A 27849-nucleotide genomic window follows, 5' to 3' on the forward strand; every position below is an offset into this window, starting at 1 on the left:
TCTTACACATGGTGCTGTTACCTGAAAAATTAAGTACTCGGTTTAATGGTTGCCTATTGAAGATGATAGGACGCAGGACGAGATTAGAATGCCATGAAATGGATGGGTGGTCTGGCCGTAAACAATAGCAAAGGAAAAGGATAAAACTAGATCGCAGGGTATCTCAGCTGCTTAAATTATGTGGCGTCATAAATTCATTACCATATTGTTTCTTACCATACAAATAGCTCTTCTTTGGCGACTTTCTTATGATTCCTGGATTTCTTGGATATCCTCTTCTATAATTCGGGGTGGATCAGCTGGATCTCGCACTTGGATTTTCTGCGCCGCTTAACAGTTCAACCTCTTAGGACTTTTCTTTCGGTAACGGACTGGATTTTTGGATGTTGGATAGTTGACTCACACTGGCCGCCTGGGTAAAGTTGGGATATGCGATTCTGTAATAGTCTAGTTTTTCTTTGCTTTAAATTTATTTTAGTTTAGATTTCTTTACTTGTATGAGTCGTGAAGCTACTCTTTTTATTTTTATTAGTTTATTTTCTTATTTTTGTAATATTGTTCGTTTGAATTTTCGTTGTTAAAATATAAATAAAAATAAAGTCATAAGACTGTTTGCACAGGAAAAGGATAAAACTAGGGTTGGTCACCCTATCTCGGTGGTTAGTCACTGAGACCCTCATTAAGCCTGAGTATGGTGAGGTCGCAGGTTCGATTCTATGACCACGGAAATAAAAAGAATTTTACTCGACGCTACAACCAATAGCGTAAAGGTACAGGGGATTAGTGTAGTTGACTGCATCATGGTGAATTAGTGTGTACGGTTGTGGCCGCACATTTCAACTAAGTTCGGTCAGTCCTTCTAACGTTCCCTATGAGGCCACGGCATGTGCTGCTAGCCCCTCTCGTTGGTCACTACTATACCTTGGGACTTCCTGTCGGGTGGTCACTCACGATACCACTTGGAGTCAGTAACTGACGTGTGTGCAGGGATGGTAAAGCTGAGGGTGCAACGTCTTAGTAGTAGTTAAGGACCTTCGGTCCATGCTTAGAAGGCTGCAAGGAGTTCTGCGGCGGAACAGATAGCATGGTTATGGAGCTCGATGCCCCACTCTTGGTTCCCTGGTTGGTGATTCCCTGTGGTTGATATCCACCATATGGGAATCCCCTCACGCCTGCTACTTTCTGTCCGAGTGTCACTACATAAGATACCACTGTGAAACGAACTGTACTATTCGTCTTAGTAATCGCAGCTGTAGTGCCTTGAGTGAGACGCCGCACTTAAAATGGTGGTATGGAAGGTACTCCCAGATGGTTGATGTAATTAAAGTCGAAGTCCCCCATGAAAGTAGAACTCTCAAAGGTTCCATAAAATAAATTGATGCCGAGTATCATGCAATGACAAGGATGAAGAGGCTTGGCGGTGGCATCTAGCACCATCAGCCTAAAATGGCTCGATGATGTCTTCTACATGGTGCTGTTACGAGGAATTAAGTACTTTCGGTTTAATGGTTGCTTATCAAGAGATAAGATGGGGCACGTACCCGAGTTAGCCCCTCATAAGAGAACGGAATGGGGTCTACGCCGAAACAACAGCAATAAAATGAGGAAACTTGGATACTTATTACTTACGAAGATGATAGGGAACACAGACTCGAGATTAATCTCCATAAGAAAGACTGGTGGTCTGGCCGTAAACACTAGCAAAGGAAAGGATAAAACTACCACCATTCAATTCGTCTTAGTGAGACGATTTTAACAAGCTATGATACATTTTTGTACGATTATTAGATGCCAAGTTATTTAATATATTCTTTATATAACTGTGATTATAAACGGTTCTTTTTAATATAAGATTTTTGAGGATAGGTGTGATAGTGACTATAGATAGATTGTGACTATATAGGATAGATTTTAATAATAAAGTGTTTTGAACGTTGACTGGTGTGACTATATAGTAGAATGTGACTATAACGGGAGTGACTATAGAGGGAGTTGACTGTATTTGATAAAATCTGCAATTTTGGAGATTATCGCAGATTTTTATATAAAAAGATGTTAAAAAAATGTGAAAACCTAAATTTGTAGTATTACACAGATTGTTACTAAAAATTGTAAAAAAAAAATGTGGCAATCTGCAAAATTTGCAGATTGCCGCAGTTCTGTACCCTAATAAATTTACCGATATTCTATGATCATTGTATGTTAAGATATTAAGTGAAACATAATATTTTTAGGGTTTGACAATTTTGACATGTTAAAACTATTTTGGCATTTCAGCATTTTGACAGGTTTTAGTTTTGACATTTTGACAATAGTCTGTAGAGTTTTGGCAGGCAACTTTAATTAGAAGTAAATAGAGTCTTATTTTAATGTTATTATAATAATAATATGGTTTATAGCAAGGTAGTTTTGTAGTTCTGCAGGATTTAAAGGGCTAAGAAAAGGCTTATTTCATATTCACTATATCTGTTTATTAAACTTTCTGTAACCTAGTTAAAAGCATTTGTACTTTATATATTTGTAATTTTCTTTGCTTTTATTTAATAAATGCATAGTAATTAACAAAAAAAAATAAATAAATCTTAGATAACTTTAAATATTAATATATATTTTATCTTTCAATAATTTAAAAATATTTTTTGATAATTGCATCCTACTGGATGGATATAGTTCATAATAATTTATTTGTATGATATATAAACTTAATATCAATAAAGCATATATAAATCATTAAAATAAAAAAATTTAAAAATATTAATAAAGTTATATATTTTTAGTTTCAAATTAAAAGGATAATTAATACTAAAATGAAAGTATACCTTTTTATATCAATTTAATGGTTAATTATATATTTATATTAAATTGAAGTTATTTAAATTATTGTAAAATAATCAATTCATCAATTTAGTAGTATGTAAAATTATAATACTAAAATTGTAAATATACATCCTATCTGCAAATTTTTTTAAATTTTTTGCATTTTATTTTACATTAAATTCTGTTATATAAAGGAACTACTGGCATTACTGTTAGTTATCACTTAATTCTAGCTGAAAACTACAGAATTATAAGAGTTACAACCTGGATAATTTTGGCCTTAATTATGCATTCAAAAACCTTTTAAAAATGAAAAAAAAGAGGAGGAGGAAGGGAAGATTATACTAAACAGAATATTGAGCGGAAAGAATTTTATTTATACCCATTTCTTTCGATCAAAAATTCAGAAAAGTGATGATCACTCATTACAAAAAATTTAATAATTAACTATTTAATTAATTTTAAAAAATTTAATATATGAAGAAAAAATCCCTTCTTTTATGATACTTGCATATTTAATTCTGACAAAATAAAATTTAATACATCAACAATTTCTTTAGGTGAAACCTGTTTACCTCCTTTACCTGCAATTTTCCCCTTAACATCACTATCACCGAAACTTTCTCTTTTTACACTATGCACATCGTCATCTTCGATAGACATTTCATAGTCTTCGTCATCATGATGATGTATCATGATAACATCGTCATCTTCAAGAATTTCTATACTATCATCTAAAAATTTTCCTTCATCTATATCTTCGCCTAGCAGATACTCTTTACCGATTTTCATTATTTCAAAATTACTTTCTACAATTTTCAATTGTTCAAATTTGGTTAAACGTAAAAATTGAGAAACCATTTCTCCGTCAATTATTAAGTTAGTAGGTCGATATAATGAATTAGAGGATGAATTAAATGCTACATGATTTGATAATCGAAATTTCGTATTGTCATTTCCTGTAAGAAGAAAGAACATTATTAAAAAAGACACTCTCTATGTGAACTTTTCGCCTCTTCTTCTTACCTAAACAAGGCTTAGTAGTTGGCCATTTTTCCAAAACATTTTGTAAAACACTTAATAATCTAAATGCTTTCAATTCAATTCTCATGAATAAAAAAACACTTCCTAATAAACTGCATCCCACAATAACAGCAGCCGAATTTTTTAGATCTTTATTAATATCCCAACCTAATTCTTTTTCATTATTAGCATTGTTATCATTATTCTCTTCTCTATGTTCTCTGTTTTCTTTATTTAAATTTGATTCTACGGTTATTGAAGAAGCACTTGTATCATCATCATCACAGTTGTTATTATTGTTAGAATTTTCGGTACGATAACCAAGATTCCCTATACGTAATTTCGAGACTATTTCACCTTCATAAAACGAAAATAACGGCCTTAAACATGGTACTATAGTTTGATCCTCTATAATACGTAAATTGTTTATTTGTATTAGAATGATAAAATTACGAATACTTAATACATATGTTATTACCTTTATCATATAATAAACCAAATACGTTTCCACATTTATCAGCTCCAATAACTAAATTTTCGTTTAACATAATAGAATCTCCAATTAATCGAGCATGTTTCTCCCTGTTTATGCAAATAAATTAACTTAAGAATTAAACATCAAGATTGATTTACAACTGATGAAACTTACATTTTTAAGAAATTGATTCTTTCCTTCTCAACTTCAAATTCAAAGAAAGATAATCCTTTTTGTGTACCAACACAAATTTTATTTCCAGAAGAATTTATTGATAATATTGGCCATCTCAATTCTCTACTTATCATTTTAGTTAATCTAGTAGAGAATACATGAAATATTATTACTTTGAATGATATAATATAAAAATGATGAGTTCACTCACTTGTTTTCTTCTAGATTGAATTTTAATACATTTAAAGTTCTACCTTCACCAACCAAAATATATTTATCAATTAAAGGGCAAATAGCATGAACAATTCCGTTAAGACTCTTTTCTTTGATCTTATTTAATTCGTATGCAATTCCGTATTCCTACAAATGATAGTGTAAATTTTAACAATTTTTTTATGGATATATTTTTTTATATTTTTTATTAATTACTCACATGATTTGATTTCTTTATGTTAAATATCATAAACCTTCCTTGATTAATATCATTGTCAGGAGGACAATGTATTCCTGTCCCAATACAAATAAATCGAAATTCCTGTCTTATTGTAGAATATTTCCAACCAGTGATAGAATAAACAGCTTCTCGATTATCAGAAAATTCGTTATGTACAGATAAATTATACTCGTGCTTAATTTCTCCGCTTGAAGGATCAATCAATTTGAGTATAGAAGTAGGAAATGGTAATTGACTACTTGTGCAAGCAACAATAAATAGTTTATTATGACCATCGTAGTATAACCTTCGTGGAGTCTATTAAACAAATAATTTTTTTTAGAAGTTGATCAAGAGTAAATTAAAATAAATTTCATTATGCTAATACTTACATCATAAACATCAATGGTTTTGATGTTATTTTTAATAAAATTATTTAATTGTACAAAATTCAAACAATTCTTACTAATAAACATATAGGATTGCTTAATAGTTTCGTCATAGTTAAATACGGCTGCTTCTTGCACATGTTCATAATGTTCAAAAGCAACACAAGCAAAATTTAATCCAGTATGTTGATTGTGCTCAATTTGCCAAGGTCTATCAGATAATGCTAATACGACAGTAATATTACTTTCAATGTTAGAATATGGTTGTGGCGTAATAAATTTCACTGGAAATGTCCCAATACGTCTTACTATTGGTCTACTAAGCATTGGCTTATCGTCTAAAAAAGTTAGATTAGTTTTAATAACAACAGAATGTTAATATTATATTACAATTACTATGTAATTAATTAATTAGTATTAATCACCTGATGACCAAGACCATTGAAAATACACAATAGTTCCCTCTCTTAAACCTGAAAAGAAATAATATTTAAATTATTTTAATTGATAAAAATAATAAAAAGAACGTTATTAGTAAAAATTACCAGCCAAGAAATAAGCTTTTTCATTGTTTCCAATAATACAAGCTGATTCTGGTATATTGACTTTAGTAATTGAATAATCTACTAGTACTTCCTCATGTAAAGTTTGTAATAAATTATTCATATTCAATGATATAAACTTTATACATGGTTTGAATGTTCCAATCATACACATGGGAATTGGAACCAATGAACTAATATTATGAAGATAAGTATTAATAAATATTACTTAACAGTCAATCTCTATAAATACACCCCCCTTGGAAACCATGTGTTTAAAGAGGATGCGCATTTATAGAGAGTTGAGTTTATTGATACTTACCTTGGAGAAATACATTTAATGAAACAAGGCTGACTATCCAATAAACTTTCCGCTATTTTAATTATTTCTATTTGTTTTTTTTCATAGTCAATATCAACTCTTAATACTGTTATAATACTTCCATTTATATTTAATAAACTTATAACTATAATATTTTCATATGCAGATGCAACCTCGATAATGCTATTCTCCGGTGGTATCCAACGAATTGTTTTAAAAACTCCTTCTTCTAATAATGAAATTTTATCGATCCTCGGCTCACTTACGATAACAGCATTCCTATGTACTTGTGTGAGCACTCCTTTCACACCTGTTGTATCGCAAATATTTGAAATACATAGTGAACAAACTTCTAAATCAAATCCACTATTCTCACTAATATCATCTAATTCACCTCCTCTAATGAACATCAACCTTGTGGAATTAGCAAATGATAATGCTAAAAATGAATCTATTAAATCTTCACTCGAATATTTTAATCCCCACAATGACGTAACTCCACCAAATTCTGCATCTGTTCTTGTCATGACATTAACTCCTATTGCTCTTCTTAACTCTCTTATACTTCCATATTTACCACGTCCGCTACATGCGAATATAACATCATGTCTTTCTTGATGGAAGTCCAACATTTGAAAGTCCAAAATTGGTGCCCAATTAGGTATCACACTTGTGATCTCGGCTTCTTTCATCTGTGATACTTTAACTACTGCCCCATCGCTCATGTCTCCTCCAACTATAATAAATTCTTCTCCGCTTTCTTCTTCAACACATAAAACACTCATACATTCTCCAATACAGTTTAATCCATTCTCTTTTTGTATTAAAGAAAATATTATATTTTTTTCATCAATAATTTCTATTCGATACAATGTTCCATCTTCAATCCCCGCGTATACATATTGTTTTGGGTGTGATTCAATTAAACTTGATCTTTTCAATATCGATGCGTCCATTGGATATGCGTATGATGTCATTAGTGCTTTCCCTTTCACCGGTAACGGTACTTTGTAAAATTCATTATGTCCCGCTATAACATTTTGTGTCTGTATAAAACACATTTCTGTTTCCTAGAAAAATTTAAAAAACATTAATTAAATGTCTAAAAAAATAAATTATTGGAATTATTCCAACTTACAGTAACATATAATAAACTTTCTGGATAATTAGGTAATGGTATAATATGCAACGGCAATGAACTATCTGTAATTAAATTAGAAAAGAAAATCAATACGAAAGATGCGTAATTAAAATAAATAAACAACATCTGATAATACCTTTATCTAATTGTAGTGAATAATAATTAATAACATCTCTTTCAGGTGAATCCGCCGCCCAAAATTGATATATTACTATCATAGGTTGTTTTTCTTTCTCGTTATATATGATCATGGCTAGAAGTATACGCATGTCATCCATAGGATATAAAAAAGTCATGTGCCATATCACTCCATCTTGTTGGTACTCTTTAGTCTAAAAATAAATTAGCGAATTTAATAAATCAGAATTTAATATTTTATCAAATTATCATTGACTTACATTAATTGGATCGAATGTTAATTTTGCTCCTCGATATACTGAAAATAATTGAAAGGTATTTTGCCATGCTGCCACCGCAATTAATCTTCCGCTAAATACATTTTTTATTTTAAATTAGGTAAATTAAATGATCTATACTTAATTTATCATTATACTCACGTAGGATCGATACACAGTTTACTTCTAGATTTTTGATAATCAAGTCCGGGCATAGATAAAACAATCTAAATTTATTAGATATAATATTTGATTTTAATTTACACAATAGAAATCACTTCAAAGTATTTCAAGTCTCACCTCCTTGATAACTTGAAATCTTCCTGATTTCCTAGAACTCTCAACATTCGATCCGATAATTTCCGGGATAACTTTTCCTTTTCCTTTATTCCTTCTAACATTTTCCCCTCCTGAATTATCTATATCATTATAATACTCAGTATATGCCAAAAAACTTAGCATTCCTGAATCACTTAAACACACTAAAACATCTTGGCCTGGTATGACTCTTTTTACATTTTGATTATCAAAATAATCCTCATTTTTCAATTGAACACAATCATCAATTGGATCATATATCATTGATTGTGGAAATCGGGAATGTAATACTTTAATATCTTTTATTGTACCAAATACTGGTTGTTCGAAAATTGATACTAAAGCACCTTCTGGTGTTATCTCTAATAATTCCAATACTGTTTCCTATAGTATAAAGGAGTTCTTTTGAATTTAACCAAAAATTTTGTCTACCTTCACTTCATTTTGCTTCTCAATTACTTACCTTAGCAAACACTACATCCTTTCTTTCTTTGCTCCTTAATGCACAAATCACCATTCCAGTAATAACACAACTATTTACTGCTGTCCTTGCATATACTCTAACTTTACAACTATTCTCCAATTCTTTTTCTTTATTTTCCGTAAAATCAAAATATGCTGCCATATTTTAAAAACTTAGTTTTTGATTAACAAGAAGTGACAATTAAATATCACCAGCACAATTACTGCGCATATGTTATCAAAATGACGTCTACAAGAGGTATATCATTTGTGAAAAAACCCATATAGGAAAAGATTTGATATAACGGATCATAAGTAACATCTTTGATATATATAATTTACCCTCGATATACCGGAATTCTTGATATAACGGATTTACGGATGGTCTAAAAATTGTTTTCAGCTTATTTTACATCTTTTTATATATAAAGACGGGAAACATCAGGTTTTTGCAAAATTAAAAATTTTTTTTTGCATACATCAAATTTAAACGGCGATAATTGCAAAATAGATATCTTAATGTGATAAATAATCATTATCTGTTATATTAGTAGGATTAAATTAGCTAGACTATATTAACGTATCATAATACATATGACTATGGTGTTCAAAATTCAATGCCTTTAAAAAATTATATAGCGGTGATAATATAAAGTATTAGCAATTTACGTTTAATAATTCCTTATTATTTGTCAATCCTAGAAGAAATGAAATTACCACCATGGAGGTCCAAATAAGTTATGTTTTATCCTTTTACAATCACTAGATAATGAGCAAAGCAGGATAACATTTTAAAATAAGTCTCCAGTGTACCTTTATTTGATATATAAGTCACATACGTTAAAGTGGATATTAAATTAAATAAATATTATATATTTCCCTGATTCGGAATAACAGATAGAAATTAAATAAATTATGTGTGGACATGATTAATCCAAATGATGTAATAATAACAACATATTAGTCGAAACCAATATAATAATATAAAACCATAACATCCCCATCAAATCACTGGAACTTGCAGAATTTATCCCAGGATGATCGGTCGGCCCTGAGGGATTTACTGTAGCTGTGGCGTCATAACTACTAGCATTTCCTGAGATCGCACTCATAGTTTGACATGTTGATCTAATTGTGTCTATTGCTGGCGGAACTTCTGTATTTAATAACGTATCCGGCTGTCCCGTTCTTCGAAAACATTCTAAACAAAGCGGCTGAAAATTTCGAACATTAAGATTAATTATTCAAACAAAGAAAAGTAATCCCTAAAATCAACTTACGTATACGGATAAAAATGTGTCTGTACAAGCACAACGTATTGCATCAATAAATTGTTGAGGGTTAAATATAACTAAAGAAAAATTCTGAAAAATTTCACTAGACTTTGTGCATGAATCGATAGAAGGGTATTCTTTTTCACAAGCTACACATGATGGAATGTTTGGATCAAAGTAAGGATGATTTTCTGAGCCTACATTCGATGGAATAAGTAGACACAGAATTATGGAAATTAAAATGAAAACGCTATTATTTCCATGAAGAGAAATTGAAAGTTTTGAGGTCATTATTTATATTTTAAAATCACTATCATTAAATTCGTAAATAACTGTTGCGAATTATAACACTAACAGCGAAACAGTGGAGGTTCAATTCAAATGTAACATCCATATTTATAAGAGAAATATCTTTTATTTTTTAAACCCCCTATTTAACACGAACGATGTGTACATGTCGATTATCATTAAATAACTTTTAAAAATAGTAGTGATGTCATTCCAAAAAAAGAATGTCATAATTTTTAGAAACAGTATCACGTGCTTGAAACTTTGCCGATCATTTCTGGATTGTACTATCAGAAGTTGCTTAAATCTTGAGTCTAAAGCCATAATCGTTTCCTCCTTGATTCTCAAAAATAGATCCCAAGAGTGTTTGATCCTCTTCGTCTAATTTTTCAACGCCATGTGCAACGTTAGGAGCTGATGGACTCGTATAAGATTTACGCCTAGCAAATTAAAATTATTTAAATTATTTATCATTATTTTTCAAAAAAAAAAATCTTATTAAGGATTTACCTTTCACCACCACCTTTTGATGGCCAAGTTGGAAACATTTCTGGATCTTTTGGTAAAGGACTTTCCCTAAGCAATTATAGCCATAACAACATATTAATCATCAATTATTTTCATATTACATTTAATCATCAACGTACGTGAAATAAGGATGTTTTAAAGCCTCTTCTGCGGTTATTCTTTTTGATGGATCATAAGTCAACAGCTTTGCTATTAGATCAAAACCATTCTCTGTCAAATACGGGAATCGACTACGTAACGTATTATGTCTAAAGAAAAAAATTTGAGCTTAAAGGAATTACAAGGAATTATGATTTACTATATTCGCTAAACTTACGATTGTTTTATAAAAGGAATATTTTTAGCATGGGGTAATTTTGAAAATCCAGGCCATATTTTTTCATTAGGCATTCCCAATAACTTGAAAATCTTTTTTTTTTAAAAAAAAAACAATTTTTAAAAAATGAGATTATAAATAAAACATCAACAATGTATTATCTAATTACTTTAGTCAATTGATCAATTTCTGTTCGCCCTGGCAATAAAGGTTCTTTATTTACCAATTCTCCAAATATACAACCAACGGACCACATATCTACGGCTGTAGAATATTTCTTCGTCCCCAATAGTAACTCGGGAGCTCTGTAAGAAAGAAAAAAAAATCAAAAAAAAAATCAAATGAGTAAAATAAAAATAAACAATACACTCACCGATACCAAAGAGTAACGACGAGTTCAGTCATTGGGCCTAATGGACTACCATATTTTCTAGCTAAACCAAAATCTGCGACTTTAATTTGGCCACGATTATTAAGCAAAAGGTTAGAAGTCTTTAAATCACGATGAATAATCCAATTATCGTGCAACATTGCAACAGCCGATAAAAGCTGAAGCATTATTGTTTTAACCTCCGATTGCAGAAAAGGTACTTGCATATCTTCCATGAGACTTTTAAGATCGTGTTCTATAAAATCCATAACTATAAAAATTCTTAAAAGAAAAAAGAAATTGTAAAAATAGTTTAGGTTGAATTCAAGGAGAATACCAAATTTAACATACTGTGTCAGTGTTTCACCAACTACGATTTCTCTCACATTTACAATATTCGGATGTTTAGCCAAAAGTAAAGTATGAACTTCTCGCAGGGATGTAATAGGAAAACCATTTTTTTCTTTGTCTAATTTGAGTTTTTTTAAAGCCACAACCTCCCCTGTGGCTTTATCTCTGGCACGAAAAACTACTCCATAAGCACCTTCTTCAATTCTATTTAATTTTTCATAATTATCAACGCTACGACATCCAGTAAGCATTGGGGGTAGTGGGGTTGGGGTGGATTTAATAATTCTCTCTTCAAATGATTGTGTTGTTGATTCAGGCGTGGGAGAAGGAGTGGAACTAATACTCATATCATTTATAGGTTCTGCTATAGGAGATATTGATCTAGTTGAAGGAGACTGATTAAACGGATCTTCATTCGATACTTTTAACCTTCTAATACTTTCAGTAGTTTCAGGCTGAGAATGTTCGTCTACTTCTGAATCTTGAATTTTTTTACGTCTTTTTTTACTAAATCTTTGTTCGCTTTCTGAATCATTATCACTTTCAGATTCCCACTTTGATTTTTTGGTTTTTGTTTTTGGAGTTTCCGTTAATTGAACTTCTGGTGTATTATTTTTTTCTAAATTATTATCGTCTATACATTCAACAGGAGAATAACCCTGATTTTCCATCTATTTCTTCGCAAGTAGTATTATTCAATTTCTCAAAAAGTAATATTTTACCTGCACTAGAGAACCCGAAAAATACTCCTGATCGGCGAGATTTTAACCTAAAATAAACGATTATGTCATATTCATACACGTGCAACTCAGATGTGGGCTTTATATAATATCTTTAAAACAGAATAACAGATAATTTGTGTTTTTTTAAAATTTATATCGAAATTATAAAAGAATTCGCATAGATAACGAAAAAATTGGTAGAAGTATCCATTTGTTTATTTTATTGAAAAGACTAATAAAGATTTTTGCTTTCATCTGACTTCTGATTTTAATGATTAGAATGATTTCGCTATTTATTTATTAACAGTTTAATATAACAATTCTTCGATCACGTGACAATTTTGCCGATTATTTTTGGCCGACCCCAAAAATTTATAAATTATTTTTTGTTTAAATTTGGGCAAAATTATATAATTAAATACATTGACATATTATAATATATAATATAAATATCATTTTAAAATACAAATGCTAATTGTACGTCAATTTAAATCTGTGAGTCATTTGAATCTGTAATTTGATTCAAATTGTACTCACCCGTATAAATAAAAAAGGATTTAACCCACTCTTTAAAAAAAATTTGCTTTGTATGATCATTATGATCATCATAAAGGCTTAATCCATGTAAAAGTCTTACTATCATCCCTCTTTCATGAAATACCAAATTAACGCGTAAAATAAAAAATTTCACACAAAAAAAATCAAACGATATATCATCTTCAAACTTGCACTTCTTAGTGCACTTCTCTCCGTCGGTTTTATCATTTTCCTTAACGTTTTCATCATTATCATTTCTCTCATTATTATTATTTCTCTCATTATTGTTATTTATCCCATTTTTATTGTTTCTCCCATTATTTTTCATACGAATAAGAAAGGTTAAAAACAGGTGAATAACAAAGAGATAGTTAATCAATGAATAATTCTGTAAAACACTTGGTTCTATTAAAAGCAAAAGTAAAAGCATAGAGCGGAATATATTATACATCCCACCAGTAATAAGAAGGACACTTATTGTATAAATATAATCATCTGTTCTATTTGTTCTTTTTGATAAAATGAAACTAAAAAAAACATTTAAAAGAATAAGAGCTATCAAAATAAGGGAACAAATAGTATTTAAAATAAAACACGCTATTCTCATGCGATTTAAATTTTCATTCCTTTCCCGAACAATCTTTATTATATTTTTCACATCATCCAAAGTTTCTTTTTTATCATGCGCCCAAATATCACCCTTTTCTATATCAACCACAGAAGGACCAATATTAATTTTGTCAATTATTTTTGACTTTTCATTAATTTCAAAAATGCCTTTAATACTCGAAAAAATGATACTCCCACTTAAAATACCAGATAGAGAATTTGCTACAATCTTAAAAGCTGTTGAATCCTTATTCACACTTTCATAAGTAATAAAAACAATTCCAATTATAATAACAGTGACCGAAAAAAATATTGCCAATCTCTGATCACGTTTCGCTTTCCTTACAAGATTCAGATTTTTTTCTGTAACTTCTTTTAAATCTTTCAGTCTCAATACCCGCTCCATTCTTTCTACATCGTTTGTTTTTTGCGGTGTTTCATGGTTTATTATTTGCGGTGTATCGCTCATTTTGTCTGATTGTAAATTAGTTGTTATTATTATTAGAGGAATTTTTTTTTCTTGTGAATTTAAATTTATCACAAAGGTTCTTCAGATTGGAATTTTTATATTAGTTATGCCAATTTCGTTGATAGTGAAATGATTTTATAATAATTTATTAATATAGTTAATGCAAAAAACTATTTTATGAAACAAAGATTTATAATCGATTAAGCAATTAGATCTTTATCTACAATATAAAATACTAAATATGAGCTTTTTTGGTTTGTTTCAATAATTTATTCGATATGTAATGCAGAAACATTGGAAATTTCAGAAATTTCGTACATTAATTGAATTATTTTACGATTTTATGACCAATTTCGTAAATTATAAAGAATCTGATTATTGAATCTCTATATGGGTTATAGAATATAAAAATGAAGCCTTTTATAGTGCTTCGATCCGGATGAAGACCGTCATCCGGGTTACACAAAAAATAGATCCGGATTCTTATCCGGGTCAAATAATCCGGATATCGTATATTGATTAAATTTAGTCAAAATTAAGACTAGTTTAAATTTTTATATTACAGGTTTTTTTAGCCACATTTAATAATGTACAGATTTTTTTTTAATATGCCAAGAAGAAAAAAAATTTTAAAACTGCAAAAAAGATTTAATGAATAAGGTTGTTTAAATATAGGTTAATTTAATGTTATAGATGATAATTATATACCATTAAGTGAATATTTAAAAGACAATTCAGATGAATTTATAAATGAAAGAATTCAAAAACTTAGTAATTTTACTTTAATTTGGTCAAAAAATACATATAATAAAATACAAATCTCATCATCGTATATGATATATCTGATTCATCAGTTTATAATGAAATATAATAAATAAATATATTACTATATAAATTTTATATTATATAACTTATAAAATCCTAATTTCTGATTGGTTAATATATGTATCACGTGACGCTTACATAATCTGAAAAATTGAGACTTTTTTTTATTTTATAAATCAATTCCTTTTAATAAATAGAGTTTAATTTTTTTTATAAAATTAAAATCCAATCATAAAATCAAATTTTATTTAAATTTTTTTAAGTTCCTATTATAGAGGTTCTGCACCGTAGGATTTACAACTGATAAGCAATAATTCTGGCCAGAATTCATACCGCCGGCCGGAATTACAAATTTGGCTAAGACCGCGAAATTTAATTTTATTTAGCATCTTCTATTCTTTGAACAAGATCTGCAGATATACCGCTTATAAATACTGTAATAATGATATTAAATTGCTTTGCGCTAATTGTTTTACGAAAGGTGAAGCTACTCTTGCATTGAGAATTAGAGGAAATTTTCTCATGAACTTTGATTTTGCCCTAGAAAAGTTAGTATCAGTTGGTTGCTCCAAATTTCATTCTGCGGCACACTCTCAGTATATGTTATGAAGATCTTGTTGTGCATGGCAAGGTAGCGCGTAACGTATTTTCACACCAATTTTATTGGAAAAAAGACAATTTCATTGTTGCAAAAAAAATAATGAAGTTGCAACCATGCTGAAAAGTTCCTCGCGCGGCGAGGACTTCCCTTAATAATATATTAAGGAGACGTCTTACTTCATGTCTGATCCAGGCAATTGGCGGTGAAGTTATGAGTCAGTAGATATTCAAGTTATTTCTTGATGGTCAGCCACTCATTAGACCGTTCAATATCATAAATACACAGTTAAAATTTCGAAGTCCAACATTATTTATTATTAAAAACGAAAAGCCAACTAAGTGATAGTATATAATGAAATGAGCGAAATTATGATGCTATCAAAGAGAGGTCCTAGCATCAAATTGTTTTTTTGCTCTATTGTAAAATTTTATACTACACTAGATTTCCGAAATAAATTATCCCACACAAAATTTCGCCTGTCTATTGTATATCACCACAAAAGAACTTTCTCAAGTTTAAGAAATTTCGAACCTAAGTATAAATTCGTGAGATTAGCAATAAAATCCCGGTGAAAACCAGAATTTTTAAAAAATTTCTGGTAAAAATTAGAAATATTTTAATAAAAAAAAAATATATAAAATAAAAAATATTAATCAATATATTACAAAGTTTAATTAATTAAATAAATAAATTTTCTACAAGTTTGTGCTGTTTATACAAAAAAACGCCAATACTTATAAAAACAAACTTTCAAGTTTCAAATGGAATTAAGATTAATAAAAAGTTAAAGTCAGTTCAAACGGTTCAAGTCAGTTCAAATTGGTTCATACTGAGTTGCTTAGAGTCAGTTTAACTGATCCTGATCAACATTGCCTTTAGATCGAGAATTTTTATCATAATATTTAATTCTAAAACAAATATTATAAATAAAATTACAAACTTATTAATGATGTATTTTCATAATTCATTTCTTTCTCATTTCGACAAAATGGGCTAAACGCTTAACCATACAATTGAGGGTCAATTACAAATAGGTTATTGTCTACAAGAGCTGAAACGCGTACTCAAGTTCGGGTTACACGATTTTATCAGCCAATAATATAAATCCCGATTAAAAATCCGAACGCGCAACTTTAGGAATGGCTCGTCGGCTTTTATAGATCTAATATCCCTTTTTTAAAAAAATTTGTTAAGCTAATGTCTCATTTCAAGAGTAAAATTGATTTTATGATTGAAGAATACCTTGTAGACGCGGGAAAATATTATGCACAAAAGAATGAACGACGTGCATCTACTTCAGAACTTGAAGATTACAAAAAGACCTTCTCCAATAAAGTTAATAAGTATGTTAAAGAATTCGAAGATGAAGTTAGTGAAAAACTTAAAAATAAGGATTGGGATAAAGAATTTAACAAACTCAAAAACAAAGAAGATATATCAAAAGACAAGTGGATTCGTCAAGCAAGATCACTATATATTGAAAAACTTTACTCTCATATATGGAAATCATTAAAGAAAAGTTTTTTATCAAAATATAACAAAGAACCTCAAGAAAAAGATTTAATTGAATTCCCAAAAATTGCTGCTGTTTATTTCTATAGAAAAGTTCTGGGGTCGCTACGTAAGGGATCGGTTATTAAAGAATCAAAACGTGAAAATTCAAAAAATGCTGCACCCAATGGTGTCATTACACGTTATGGGTTCCACGGCGAAAAACGTGAAAGTGTTGATTTACTTATTAACCACCATCATGATCGCGTCAATAAATTGGTAAAGGGTAAAAATGGAGCGTCATCATTTAATCATGATCCTCAGAAGATACGTCCAAAAAGTCTCAATCCTTTCCTTCAGATTATAAAACAAGGCAATGATTCACAAAAAACAATAGCTAAAAGGCTTTCGGAAGGTGGAAATGAACGAGAAAATATAAAAGCAAGGAAAATTAATAAAGATTTATGATTTTACACTTTGTATTATTGGTATTAATGGAAACAATAAATTTTTTTATGATGCTAGCTAGCTAGTAATGTATTAGAAGTTGTTCAAAAATTTAAATAAATTTTTTTATAATGTATAGTATACAGTATATACATAATTCATTATATAAAAGAGTCACTACATATTTTACCAAGTCAATTCTCTAGAATCAGTACCACAACCATCACCACCACCTTCTTTTGAAGCTTCACTGCCACAACCTCCGCCTAAACTACCTTCGGGTGCAACAGCGGCTCTAAACAATCTTGCACCATATTTTTGATACATTTCTGTTACACCTCCAGCAGCGATTAACTTTTCTTCCATTAAAGACAACTCAAATTTAAATTCTTTACCACAACAAATTACTTTACGATCTTTTACTTCAACTTCGACTTCAACCCCTTCTTGTGCAAGTGTATAAAATTCATCGTTATTTATCGTAATACCTAAAAGTGCCATATTTGGCTACATAAAATAAAGAATTGAGTATATAATTGGCAAAAAGATATTTTTAAAACCCAAAATAGAAATGAGTTTTCATAAATTACCTGATTTCTACTATAAATATAGGCATAACTTTTAGCAATAACAACTTTAACTCCTGCACCTTTTAAAGCTCTAGGAGCTTCTTCTCTACTACTGCCACTACCAAATCCAGAACCTCCAACGACAACACTGTAACCTTCTTTAACTTTTTGTACGAAATCAGGTTTAACATATTGAAATGCATGACTACCTAAATCTTCATCACTTGTACCAGGCATAAATTGTGCTGGTATAATAGCATCAGTATCAACATTATCTTCAAATCTTTGAACTTTCCCTTTTATACTTGCCGAAAATGATGTTGGTTGTGATGGTAAATCCGATGATGAATCTGTTATGTTTGATGGATCGGAAAGAATAGGATTTGGTTCAGAAATTTTAATAGATATTTCGGGATCAAGCCATTGTCCTAAACATTCTTGATATTTCTCTTTATCGATGGCATCAATTAAGTCTCGTGGATCACGAACTTCCATTTCAAATGAAGAAGCTGCTACAGTAGCAGCTGAAGCCAAATTACCAATAGCTCCTTTACCCTTATTAAGGAAAAAAATTTTGTTTAGTAAACTTTAACGCTAGAAAATCAAAAGTTTGAATTTTAAATTTATATACCATACGATTTCTAAAATTACGATTTTGACTGCTTAACCAAACTTCTCCTTCACCAGCATGATCTGCAGCAACAGCAATACAGTAAGAACAGCCCGGGGCACCGATTTCGAATCCGGCTTGTTCGTAAAATTTTAACAACCCCAACCTCCTCAATTTAGCAATAATGGGTAAACTACCAGGAGTACATTTTCTTATACCATTAATAGAAGGTCTTAAACCTTTCTTTAGACCTTGCTCAAGTACTAAACCAGCTAAAATTAAATCTTCTTCAGCAGTTGTACAAGCACCAATAAAAACACCATCTAATTTCATTCCTTTCTTTTTTTTAACAGGCACAACATCATCAGGTGATGGATATAAAGCAATAAGTGAATCAACTTTTGATAAATCAATAATATGAGTCTCAGCATATTGTGCATCAGGATCTGCGCGGAAATATAAAGCCGAATTTTTATGAGCTGGATTTTTACGTTTTGCTATAAATGCAGCAGTAATTTCATCTCCCTCACATACACCAGCTATACCGCCAAATTCTGTTGCCATATTAGAAATAGCAAATCTTGCATCACACGAAAGATATTTTAATCCAGGTCCTGTATATTCAACAGCTCTCTCGAAGGCCACCGTATTACGTTTAAGTTCTCCAAGAACATAAAGAATAGTATCTTTACCGCCAATACCAAAAGGCGGTTTATTAATAAATTTAATTTCAACTGTTTCAGGAACTTTAAACCAAGTTTCTCCCGTGACTAAAGGCATAACTACATCCGCAGCCCCTAATCCAACAGCGAAAGCACTAACCGCACCCGCAGAACAACTATGAGAATCAGCTCCAATAATCATTTGACCTGGTTGGGCTCTTTCACGATAAAATTCCGTATGCAAAATAGTATGGTTAGGTTTATAAAAGTCTACAAGTTTGGCTTCTTTAGCAAAATTTTCACTTGCTTTGATTAGCCCAGCAGGTTTTGGAAGATGATTAATGCGAGGATCCACCGTGTGATCAATAGCAAGCCAAAACCTATCATTTCGAAAAATATTTGGTCTTCCCATAATATTAAAGGTTTTTTCCATTCCCTTCCAAGTAAGTTCCGAAGCTAAAGTCCAATCAACTGAAACGCAAACCATATCTCCGGGTTTCACATGACCAGGCGATGGAAGACCAATTGCCGCATGAGTAATTGTTTTCTCACAAATGGTCATGCCACGTCTACCAGGTGGTCTCTGTGAAAGAAAACCACGAGGCGAAATGCGATCTTCAGCATTAAGACCCTCCAAGAAACCTTCAAGAACTTCACATACTTTATCACCAACTTCAGAAGTGGTTTTATTACCGGATAAGTCTTTTGTACGATAACCAAAGCCACCAAATTCTTCATCATCTAAAACTTTACGCACAGCATCTTCAATTGCTTTAGCTTCCTTAGGAAGGTTTAAAGAATACTTTAACATCATTGCAATGCTAAGAATTGTCGCAATAGGATTGACGATTCCTTTTCCTGCTATATCAGGTGCAGATCCATGAATTGGTTCATAAAGTCCAAGACATTTACTTTTGCCGTCAGGAAGTCCATTTAAACTTGCTGAAGGTAATAAACCAAGACTACCAGGAATAACACTCGCTTCATCACTTAGAATATCACCAAACAAATTTTCTGTAAGTACAATCCCGTTTAAAGTAGTTGGATTTTTCACTAAAAACATTGCTGCAGCATCAATATAGTGATGTTTAAATGGAACTTTCGGAAATTCTTTTTCCAGCGTTTCAGTTACTACACGACGCCAAAGTCTCGATGTAGCTAAAACATTGGCTTTATCTAAAGAATGTATTGTTGCGGGAGGACTTTTCTCTAATGCAAGATGAGCTGCTAAGCGCGTTACTCTTTTTACCTCTTCAACTGAATAAGGAAGAGTATCCATAGCTACAATAAAAACGGTGTGATGTTGATAAAATATTCCCAAAAAAGTAAAATAGTAGAATAGCACATATAATATGAACAAACCTTGGCCACTTTCATCCTGTTCTTTTCTTTCCCCGAAGTAAATACCACCAACCAATTCGCGAACAATAATAAATTCAGTCCCTTTAACAACACTTTCTTTTAAAGGAGAATGAGCAATTAAAGCGTCACTTGCAAATGAACAAGGCCTTAAATTTGCAAATAAATCTAAAGATTTACGAATATCGAGTAAACCTTGTTCAGGCCTTGGTCCTACGCCTTTTGATGCATCATTTGGATCAATTGGTTTTGGCCATTGTGGTCCACCAACAGCTCCTAAAAGAATTGCATCGGCCTCTTTTGCCGCTTTTAAAGTAACATCTGGAAGCGGGTTACCTAATAAGTCATTTGAACAATTAATATTTTAATACATAGTGATCTCGATATAATAATGGATTCATCAGAATTTGTCATATTAAATCCGGCATATAAAGAACAATTTATTTGCCGTTTACCGAGTTGCAAAAAGTACAAAATAGACCTTTTAATGAATACCTGTAGCATCAATGGCACAACCACCAATTTTTTCTTCTTTTATTTCAATTTCTATACCATTTCTAATATTCGAAATAGTTTTTAAAATTTTTACACCCTCCTTAGTAACTTCTGGTCCACAATTATCACCAGGCAGAACCAAAACTTTAAATTTACTTGGTGATGCCATACTTTTTTTTAAAAAAAAAAAAAATCAATCGAAAAAAGTAAGATATTGTATTTATATCAAATATGCATTATTTAGTTATTCTTTATTAGTATATGCATTTGTCAAATAAGTCATTGATAATAAGCATCTAATTGATCAACACTACCACGCTAATTTGATCAAAACAATTTGTTAAGATTATCGCTGATCCGCTGATCTCTTATTTTTTAGACTAATTTTACCGGTAACACTAGCTCTATGTCATAGCTTACTTCCATCTCCTTATTTTTTTTTTGTCAACCCCTTTGGCCCCTTGAATATTTTCACGTGATTTCACAGTTTCTTAAAACTTTAAAAGAATCATCTTATATTTAATTTAAAAATATAAATAATTGTGGCAAGTACAAATTAACCCATCAGACCACATATAATTATGTCTAACTCCAATGGAACTCCTCAATATGCTAATAAAGTTTCTCGAGAACCAATAACGCGTGATGCTTCAAAATCTGCGGTGGCAGAAATAAGGAGGCTGTCTAGTATGTCTGGAAAGAAAGACTTATCAGACTTACAAATTCCAACTATAACAGAAAATGCTGAAGACGTTACTGGTAAGTTACAATGTTATCAGCAGGAAGTAGGGCGAGTTAGTATTAAAAAATAAACGCGAGTAATAAGCTGAAGTGGAATTATGAATTTACTTATACTTTGAATCAGTAATAGCTTATTTAAAAAAAAACATAGATTTACTTATATACTTGCATTCGATATTAACAAATTAATGTAGGTTTAAAAGGAAGAATTCGGTTACAAAAAATGGATGAAAGAAAGAATTCACGTAATTGGATGGATCAACAGCGTAAAAACTTACAGGCATATGAATATTTATGCCACATTGGAGAAGCGAAAGAGTAATCATTACTCGTGTATTAAATAGATGTTACCATAATTTTTAAAAGAGGCTAATACATTTGTCATGATATTACTTTATTAGATGGATCGAAGCTTGTATAGCTGAAGAAATTGATCCAATTGTAACGTTGGAAGAAAGTTTAAGAAATGGGATAGCGTTAGCTAAATTATCTAAATCCTTTGAGCCTTCAGTTGTTAAGAAAATATTTATGGTAAAATTTCAAGTATTTTTTTTTCCTTTCCTTTTTTTTAAAAAAAAATTTTTCTTTTAATTGGTTTTTTATTTATTTTTAACAGTCACCTAAATTACAATTTCGACATTCAGATAATATTAATTTCTTTTTTGCAGCAATTCAAAAAGTTGGATTGCCTAAAGTACGTGTTCATGTAAATCATATTTTAAGCATAATATAATTATAAATTTATTAACATTTATATAGATATTTTGGTTTGAATTAACGGATTTGTATGAAAAGAAAAACATTCCAAAAGTAATTTATTGTATACACGCTTTAAGGTATTATAAATATATTGATTATTTTAAATTCAAATTACTCATATTAATATAATTAATACTTTTTTAAGTCATTTGTTATCTCGACGTGGATTAACTCCGCGTATTCGTAATTTGGTGGGAAAATTAGAATTTACTGGTAATTATTCATAAAACTAATATAAATTTTTACTGAAATATTTGTTAATTAATTTGTAACCCTTACTTTGACATAGATGAGCAATTACATACAACACAAAGAGGACTGGATGCATCAGGAATTGTAATGCCAAGCTTTGCTAATGTTGGTATTGCATTAGCAGCGGAGCTTAATGAACCAATTCTCGAGACTGGTGAGCCGCAAGAACCTCAAGAACCTCAAGAGACTGAAGAAGAAAGTATGTACTTATCATTATTATTATGTTCATATTTAGTATCGCAATTTTAATAGTAGCCATTCGTAACAAATTTTTATATGCAGGACAGGCAAGATATTGGGAAGAAAACAAGAATGCACTTGTAAAATGTCAATCATATGCAAGAACACATTTAGCACGTAAAGAGTTATTAAACCGTAGGGCGTTACATGAATATTCTTTACCAATTATAATTGCCCTACAATCTCAATGTAGAGGTTGGCTGGTGCGTAGAGAATGGAATCAACGATTGAAAGAACTTGAAAAATTAGAAAGATGGATAATAAAGGTAAAATACATTTAATCAAAGTTTTATGTTGAGAAATTAATAACTGACTTTTTTTTAGTTACAAAGTTTATGTAGGGGAGTTTTAGCTAGAAAGAGATTCAAAGATAAGAGAGACTATTTTCAAAAAAATATAGATAAAATTGTTAAAATTCAAAGTTTATATCGAGCTAAACATGCCGGAGACGCTTATCGTAGTTTAAGTAAGTCTTTATTTCATACGTGCTGTAATTATCGGCGAAAGGAACTTAATTCACTTTAAAAATTTTATAGCTATGGGAAGTAATCCTCCGGTTGGAACCATAAAGAACTTTATTCATTTATTGAATGATAGCGATTTCGATTTTGAAGAAGAAATTGGTAATTAAAGTATATTATTTAAATTTTTTCTCTCACGAATCTTGAGACAATTGTTTTTCTTTTTTTTTTAGAACTTGAAAGGTTAAGACAAGCGGTAATTCAAAGGATACGAGAAAATAACCAATCAGAAGATTTATTGAATCAACTTGACATAAAGATAGCATTACTTGTTAAGAATCGTATCACATTAGATGAAGTAATAGCGGTAGCAAATTCGAAGAAACGTAACCGAAGAATTTCACAATTAAATTCAATATCGGGGCCATTTTCACTTAAATCTTTAGATAAAGAATCAAGAAGACGACTTGAACTATATCAACAGCTGTTTTATCTTTTGCAAACACAACCAATTTATTTAGCAAAATTATTTTTTATATTAAATAAATTAGGATTTCCAGAGAAAACTAAGAAATTAGTTGAAGGAGTTGTGCTCACATTATTTGGTTACGCACAAAATGCTCGAGAAGAGTATTTATTACTTAAATTATTTCAAAAATCGATGATGGAAGAATTAGAAAATATCGATTCATTACAAGAATTTTTACGTGGAAATTTTATGTTTATGAAATTGGTAGTACATTACAATCGTGGAGCGAAAGAGAGAAAATTTTTGAGAGATTTACTTGGACCTTTAGTTAAACAAGTTATGGGAGATGAATATATGGATTTAGAATCTGATCCTTTGATCATTTATAAAACCTTAATTAATGCGGAAGAATTAAGAACGGGACAACCTTCTAAACGTCCTATTGAAATTACCCAACAAGAAGCTTTAAATGATCCTGAAACTAGAACCGTATTTATTCATCATTTACAACGATTAAGAAAAGAAACCGATACTTTCTTAACTTCTATTGCTAATAATATTGAGAAAATGCCTTATGGTATAAGATATATCGCAAGAGAATTGAAAAAAGCTTTAATGAGTAAATTTTGTAACGAACCTGAAGATAATGTTATCAAGGTTGTTGGTCATCTAATTTATTATCGTTATTTAAATCCTGCTATTGTGTAAGTACTTTTGTTCTGAATTCCATTTTCTATAATACACAAAGTAATTTGAATACCTTTATTTATATAATCTAGTGCACCTGAAGGGTTTGATGTGATTGAAACGGTTGTTAGTCCAATGCAACGTAAAAATCTAGCGGAGATATCCAAAATGTTAAATCAGATTTCTGTGGGTAAATTATTTACTGAAGATAATATGTATTTACAACCACTCAATGAATATGTACAATATGCTGCGAATAAATTCTCAATTTTCTTTAAATCCGGTATGTAACAATATAACATTCATTCATAATTTTGGAAAGATCGAACTAACGCTTCTCTATTCGTTTAGTAACTGAAATTGAAGATGCGGAAATACATTTTGGTATTGATGAATTTGATGATCTCACGCGTACAAATAAACCTATAATTTACATTTCACCACATGAAGTATTTTCAATGCACGACCTTCTCTTACAACGTCTTGATTCAATATCTCTAGATTCAAATGATTTAATTCGACAAATCCTTCATGATTTAGGTGATGCGCCACCTACAGATGAACATGATAATTCAGATGCAAATACTATAGCACTTACATTAACAAGTAGACTATCGTTGGACAAGATGAAAGAACCAGATTCAGAAATTAAGCATGTTTTTGTTAAAACAAAACGTTATGTGTTAAGTATAATGAAAGTACAAAATGGAAAAAACTTATTAGATATATTAGTTAAATCAGTTACACTGCAAGATGAACAAATTTACAAAGAAATTTGTAAAGCAGATCAAGAAAAACGAATCAAACATAATCAAAATTTTAATAATAGAGTAAATGTTGCTGGAGGATTTAATTCAGTTTCAAGATCTAATTCAAATTCAACCACGTTTAGTAATTATAGTAATACAAGTGGTGGAAATGAAAGTAATGGAGATAATTATTTAAATGACATATCTAAAATGACATTTTTGGATCTGAAGAAAGTAACTTTACAAAATATTTTAAAATTGGAGTCTGAAAAAAAAGTAACAAGACAAAATAACTATCAGGATATTCTTAATAGTATTGCGGTTGATATTAGGAATAAACATAGAAGAAGAGTTCAAAGGCAAAAAGAATTGAAACAGTTAAGACAAACACTTTTGAATTTGGATGAGAAGAGAGCTCATTTAGATGAGCAAATTAAAACATATAATGATCATATCGATGTTTGTATGCAACAATTATCAACAAAGAAAGGGTGAGTATAAAACTTTATATGTAAAAAACGTTTTTTTTTTAAGAAATTAATATTAAACTTCTAAAATTTAGCAAAAAATCGCGACTTGTCCTTCCATTTACACGACAATATTTCCACATAAGAGAACTTCAAAAATCAGGTCGTGTACCACAATTTGGTTCGTTTAAATATACAGCACAACGATTACACGAAAAAGGGGTCCTAATATCAATAACAGGTTATTCAACATTTGATAAAATTAGTTTCACAATATCATCTGATGAAATAGGTATTTTTAAAATAGAAGCAAGTTATGCTGGTATTAGTGTACCTGGCGCTAATATGGAATTAAGATTAGAAGATTTATTGCAGTGTCAATTCAACAATATTCAAGTAATGACTTTATTTGATGGAATTGCTAAAGTTAATGTTAATTTATTAATTTTTCTAATTAACAAGAAATTCTTTGTATAAAATATTAATAATTATAACTAATAACTGAAGTATGTATGTATGTATTAAAAAAAAATATAAATATTAATTTTTAACTTAATTAAAATCAAAGTTTTTGATTTATAATAAATTATTATTTAATGAATAAAATTGCTACAGGTATACTTTCCATCCATTTAAATGGGATGGGGCTTTCAAATCCCAATAAAAAATGGGAAAATGAGTTACATAATATTTTTATATTGATCATTTAATTTCGGCCAAAATTAAAAAATCACATAACACCAGTGATAATCACTAAATAGCAAACTCCTACTAAATATTATAAAGTTGATTTATTTTTTGAATAATTTTGCCTATGTACTAACAATTTTGTCCACTTATTTATCCCAACTCATAATATATTTTTTTAAACAATTTTGTTCACTTATTTATCCTAATTTGTGTAATATATTTTTTTAGACAATTTTGTCCGCTTATTTATCTCAATTTACACACAGGTCGAAAAGTGAAAAATCAGGCATCAATTAATCACCAATCAGTCACCAATCAGGTAGCTGATAGGTGACCGATTGGTAACTAATTGGCATTTTCGCCAAATACCATCACCAATCAAGCAGTTTGCTAACTTTTGATCTAGTGATTAGAAAAAGATAAAATATAGCTCATTGGAATCATCTCAACAAGACAAATTTAATGGTAGTAAATCGCATTTCTAGAATTAATACTTAATGAGAAATTAAGTAAAATATAAAAATAAAAATATATTATTTATATTTTATTTAATTTTTTATTGGCTATTAATTCTAGAAATGCGATTTTACTACCATTAGATTTGCCTTGTTGAAACAATTCTAACGAGTTATATTTCATTCTTTTCTGATTACTAGGTTAAAAGTTAGCAAACTGCCTGATTGGTGACTGTATTTGAAGAAAATGCCAATCAGTCTATACTTGCCACCTATTCAAAATCCCATCCCATACATCCCATTCCATTACATTCCATTCCATCCCAAATCCCAAATCCTATACCCATTCCAATCTCATATTAGTCCTAAATCCCAATTCCAACCCATCCTAAATTCCAAATCCCAATCCCAAATCCCATTTAATTTTATAAAAAATATTAATGATTTTTATAAATTTTTTACTATAAAACTTTTTTATATATAACTGTTAATATTTTTAGTAATCTTTTGTCACTTCTTTACAATTTTTTTTTGCATATCTATTAAATTGTTAATTAAAAATATTACTATTTATATTTTATATGAAATTTAAAGGGTTTTTTTGTTAAATGCCAAGCCATTTCTGTTAAATATAAGCCATTTTATTATAAACTGTAAATATCAATACAATTAAAATACTAATTTAAGGCTGATTTGACTAATAGCTTTTTTGTTAAGTACATAACTAATAGTGGCTTTTTGTTATTAGTTAAATATTTAAATTATGGCTTTTTTATTAAATATTTTAATTGGTAGTTTTTTTTAAGTGCTAAGTCTATTAAAAAATAAATATAAGTTTAATATTAGTATTTAAACCTTTTGCATT

General features: G+C 30.0%; 7 protein-coding genes across 7 annotated transcripts; 2 read left to right on the forward strand and 5 right to left on the reverse strand.

The window, feature by feature from the left end:
* Positions 1–3158: 3158 nt before the first annotated feature.
* Positions 3159–8667, reverse strand: OCT59_030170 (uncharacterized protein). Its single transcript, XM_025322752.2, has 16 exons — positions 8493–8667; positions 8012–8413; positions 7874–7938; positions 7715–7805; positions 7453–7648; positions 7314–7378; positions 6176–7245; positions 5857–6047; positions 5737–5784; positions 5315–5649; positions 4923–5240; positions 4701–4849; positions 4490–4633; positions 4319–4422; positions 3844–4248; positions 3159–3776 (listed from the first exon to the last, which is right to left on the reverse strand). Exons 1-16 carry the CDS (start codon positions 8652–8654, stop codon positions 3316–3318), a joined length of 4206 nt encoding a protein of 1401 aa, XP_025165547.1. The 5' UTR covers positions 8655–8667; the 3' UTR covers positions 3159–3315.
* A 608-nt stretch (positions 8668–9275) lies between these two features.
* On the reverse strand, positions 9276–10130 carry OCT59_030171 (uncharacterized protein). Its single transcript, XM_025322751.2, has 2 exons — positions 9772–10130; positions 9276–9705 (listed from the first exon to the last, which is right to left on the reverse strand). The coding sequence occupies exons 1-2, from the start codon at positions 10054–10056 to the stop codon at positions 9421–9423; spliced, it is 570 nt and encodes a 189-aa protein (XP_025165546.1). The 5' UTR covers positions 10057–10130; the 3' UTR covers positions 9276–9420.
* Positions 10131–10141: 11 nt separating this feature from the next.
* On the reverse strand, positions 10142–12329 carry OCT59_030172 (Cyclin-dependent kinase 11B). Its single transcript, XM_025322750.2, has 7 exons — positions 11619–12329; positions 11271–11549; positions 11067–11202; positions 10898–10989; positions 10701–10829; positions 10564–10629; positions 10142–10493 (listed from the first exon to the last, which is right to left on the reverse strand). The coding sequence occupies exons 1-7, from the start codon at positions 12287–12289 to the stop codon at positions 10355–10357; spliced, it is 1512 nt and encodes a 503-aa protein (XP_025165545.1). The 5' UTR covers positions 12290–12329; the 3' UTR covers positions 10142–10354.
* Positions 12330–12827: 498 nt separating this feature from the next.
* On the reverse strand, positions 12828–13955 carry OCT59_030173 (uncharacterized protein; the record flags this gene model as incomplete). Its single annotated transcript, XM_025322749.2, has 1 exon — positions 12828–13955. The coding sequence occupies one exon, from the start codon at positions 13953–13955 to the stop codon at positions 12828–12830; it is 1128 nt and encodes a 375-aa protein (XP_025165544.1).
* A 2561-nt stretch (positions 13956–16516) lies between these two features.
* OCT59_030174 (uncharacterized protein) lies at positions 16517–17486 on the forward strand. Its single transcript, XM_025332905.2, has one exon. It carries the CDS (start codon positions 16579–16581, stop codon positions 17338–17340), a length of 762 nt encoding a protein of 253 aa, XP_025165543.1. The 5' UTR covers positions 16517–16578; the 3' UTR covers positions 17341–17486.
* OCT59_030175 (uncharacterized protein) lies at positions 17388–21189 on the reverse strand. Its single transcript, XM_025328675.2, has 5 exons — positions 21015–21189; positions 20523–20855; positions 18520–20441; positions 17910–18443; positions 17388–17826 (listed from the first exon to the last, which is right to left on the reverse strand). The coding sequence occupies exons 1-5, from the start codon at positions 21181–21183 to the stop codon at positions 17506–17508; spliced, it is 3279 nt and encodes a 1092-aa protein (XP_025165542.1). The 5' UTR covers positions 21184–21189; the 3' UTR covers positions 17388–17505.
* Positions 21190–21595: 406 nt separating this feature from the next.
* Positions 21596–26377, forward strand: OCT59_030176 (uncharacterized protein; the record flags this gene model as incomplete). The annotated part of the gene is made up of 14 exons (XM_025322748.2): positions 21596–21773; positions 21950–22073; positions 22157–22286; positions 22372–22449; positions 22515–22591; positions 22660–22727; positions 22804–22965; positions 23049–23272; positions 23331–23472; positions 23543–23629; positions 23701–24640; positions 24716–24906; positions 24975–25863; positions 25935–26377. 14 exons carry the CDS (start codon positions 21596–21598, stop codon positions 26314–26316), a joined length of 3672 nt encoding a protein of 1223 aa, XP_025165541.2. The 3' UTR covers positions 26317–26377.
* Between the last annotated feature and the right edge of the window lie 1472 nt (positions 26378–27849).

Source organism: Rhizophagus irregularis, chromosome 9 (assembly GCF_026210795.1).
Source record: "Rhizophagus irregularis chromosome 9, complete sequence".
Classification (NCBI taxonomy): Eukaryota; Fungi; Glomeromycota; class Glomeromycetes; order Glomerales; family Glomeraceae; genus Rhizophagus; species Rhizophagus irregularis.